This window comes from Pinus tabuliformis, chromosome 6, assembly GCF_031772625.1.
Source record: "Pinus tabuliformis cultivar Carrire ecotype Pingquan chromosome 6, CPIR1, whole genome shotgun sequence".
Lineage (NCBI taxonomy): Eukaryota > Viridiplantae > Streptophyta > Pinopsida > Pinales > Pinaceae > Pinus > Pinus tabuliformis.
The window spans coordinates 66,696,110-66,698,694 of record NC_142292.1 but is presented as its reverse complement, the minus strand read 5'-3'; the positions used below and the strand labels follow the sequence as shown (position 1 = coordinate 66,698,694).

General features: G+C 39.4%; 1 protein-coding gene across 1 annotated transcript; it reads right to left on the bottom strand.

The window, feature by feature from the left end:
- Window positions 1–1,158: 1,158 nt before the first annotated feature.
- LOC149257257 (uncharacterized) lies at window positions 1,159–1,701 on the bottom strand. Its single transcript, XM_089367274.1, has one exon. The coding sequence runs from the start codon at window positions 1,699–1,701 to the stop codon at window positions 1,159–1,161; it is 543 nt and encodes a 180-aa protein (XP_089223400.1).
- Window positions 1,702–2,585: the final 884 nt, after the last annotated feature.

The window sequence follows — 2,585 nt, the reverse complement described above, 5'->3', positions numbered from 1 at the left end:
GCGGACCCGATCTGCAATTCACCACAGTTGATATTTCTATCGCATCCGCCTCCGCCCCATAGTATTTCGTCGGCGATCGGCGATCGCTCGATGCACTATACACATATATGCTTCCGCCGATATAGAACCGGACCCGACTTGGGAATTCAACCCGATATATAAAATATCGCGTCCACTTTCGTTTCTAAGGTTTCCGATGCGATGTCGTTCTGCCGATATAGAACCGGACCCGACTTGGGAATTCAACCCGATATATAAAATATCGCGTCCGCTTTCATTTTTAAGTCTTCTGATGCGACATCGCTCCGCTATCGCCGATATGCCGATGCGATGATGTTACCCGGACCCGATAAGTTCAAAGGAAAACTTAATATTATTTCAAGTCCGCCCAGTGCTCTGCTAAAGGTTTCGGCGTTGATTCTCTATGTTAATGGCTTCTCCGCTCTCGGACTCTAGTTAACCCAGATTGGCTTTAAACACAAGATTGCTTTCGGTTATGAATAAACGCACAGACAAATCGAATTGCATGAACTTTAAAAAGGTAATTTAAACACAAAAGACCTCCACGGGCTGCTTTAACAAAACGTTGCACAAAATATTGAAATTACTCATAAATAAAACACAGAGTCTCGACCTTTGGCCAGATTACACCATAAAATGACCTTTGTTACCCAAATACAGTCCACAACACACTTTGAGCTCTCACTCCACTCCAAACCTCACTCCTACCTCTCGCTCACCACATTTGTCCTCTTTTTTAACTCAATAATTTCTCTAACAATCTCTAGCAACAATATTCTATTTTTAAGAGATCTTACAGCAATCGTCTATCTCTTAGCTCTCATGCACACCTAAGCTAACAAATATTATCCCTAATCTAAATAAAACAATGCCTTATTTATTACAATAACTAACAATTTGAGAAGTCATCCTTCTCGGTAATAGTCGATGAAATTTACTGTGATTAGCCACAACATGTGGACAATCCTCCACATTGCTGGCTAATGTCAATGCTCCTGCATCAGACTCCCGAGGAAGAAAAGATTTGTCCTTCAAACCTTTAGGACTCACTCCATATTTCTATAGTTCAGCTGTTGTCAACCAACTGGAATCTTCCACTGGCTGCTCCTTCCACTTGACTAGATATTGGAAATATGTCTACCCTCTGGTTTTCTTAGATACTCTTCGGTCTAAAATAGCTTCAACTTCTTTTTGAGATGCTTTTGGTACTTGTTCCTCCCAATCCACAGTTTGAATTTCACCACCTGTGACTTCTTTCTGCAACTCTGTTTCTGCCTCTCTGAATGGATACAAGTCTGCAATATTAAAAATGGGGGATATTCCGATCCCTTCTGGTAGCTCAATCTCATATGCATTAGCTAAAAATTTCCTTTTGATTTTACAAGGTCCTATTTTCTTCAGTTTCAGTTTATTATAAGTCCTTGTAGGAAATCTCTCCTTCCTCAAATATTGCATGACTAAATCTCCTACTTGAAATTCTTTTTCTCTCCTTTTCAGATCTACTCTCTGTTTATATCTTCTGTTGCTTTCCTGTAATTTATCTTTGACTTCTTCTTGTAGATTTTGCATTTGTTCAGCAAAATATTCAGCACTTGCACTTCTGGCTTCCTGTTTTCCCAAATCTCTGAGCTCATATACTCCTCTCGGATGCATCCCAAAGACAATCTGGAATGGACTCATTCCTGTGCTTCGGTTTGGTGTATCATTGTAAGCAAATTCAGCTTGAGCTAATGCCAAATCCTACTGTTTGGGATTCTGATGAACCAGAGTTCTTAATATATTTCCCAAGCTTCTGTTCACAACTTCAGTTTGTCCATCGGTCTGAGGATGGTAGGCTGAACTAAAACTGAGTTTAGTTCCCAGCTTCTTCCAAAGTGTTCTCCAGAAATGCCCTACAAATTTTGTATCCCGATCTGATACAATGCTCACAGGTAAACCATGCAATCTTACAATCTCAGAAAATAACAAATTGGCTATGTGTGTGGCATCGCTAGTCTTCTTACAAGCAATAAAATGGGCCATTTTTGAAAATCTATCTACAACAACATATATAGAATCATTTCCTCTCTGAGTTTTTGGTAAACCCAGAACAAAGTCCATACTCACTGCATCCCATGGTCGATCTGGTATGGGCAATGGCTGATATAGACCTGTATTTTGACTCCTTCCTTTGGCATACTGACATACCCTGCATTTCTCAACAAACTTTTTAAAATCAGTTTGCATTTTAGGCCAATAATAAAAAGCATTCACCTGAGTGAAAGTTTTGTCTTGTCCAAAATGACCAGACAATCCTCCACTGTGCTTTTCTTTAATGATATTTTCTCTCATTGAACATTTAGGAATGCATAATTTGTTGCTCTTAAATAACATGCCTCCTTGAATAAGGTAGTCCATCCATTGACTTCTGTTATGGCTCATTGGATTCTGCACTATCGTGTAGATATCCCTAAAATCCTCATCATCATGATACATTTCTATCATCTCATCAAAACCTACAACACCCACTTTGAATTCTTGCAAAAGAAAACTTACCCTGCTCAACGCATCTGCCACTTTATTAG

Bases quoted from the DNA above. Each gene is read 5' to 3' on its own strand.
- LOC149257257 (XM_089367274.1), bottom strand. From the start codon at position 1,701: ATGAGTCCATTCCAGATTGTCTTTGGGATGCATCCGAGAGGAGTATAT.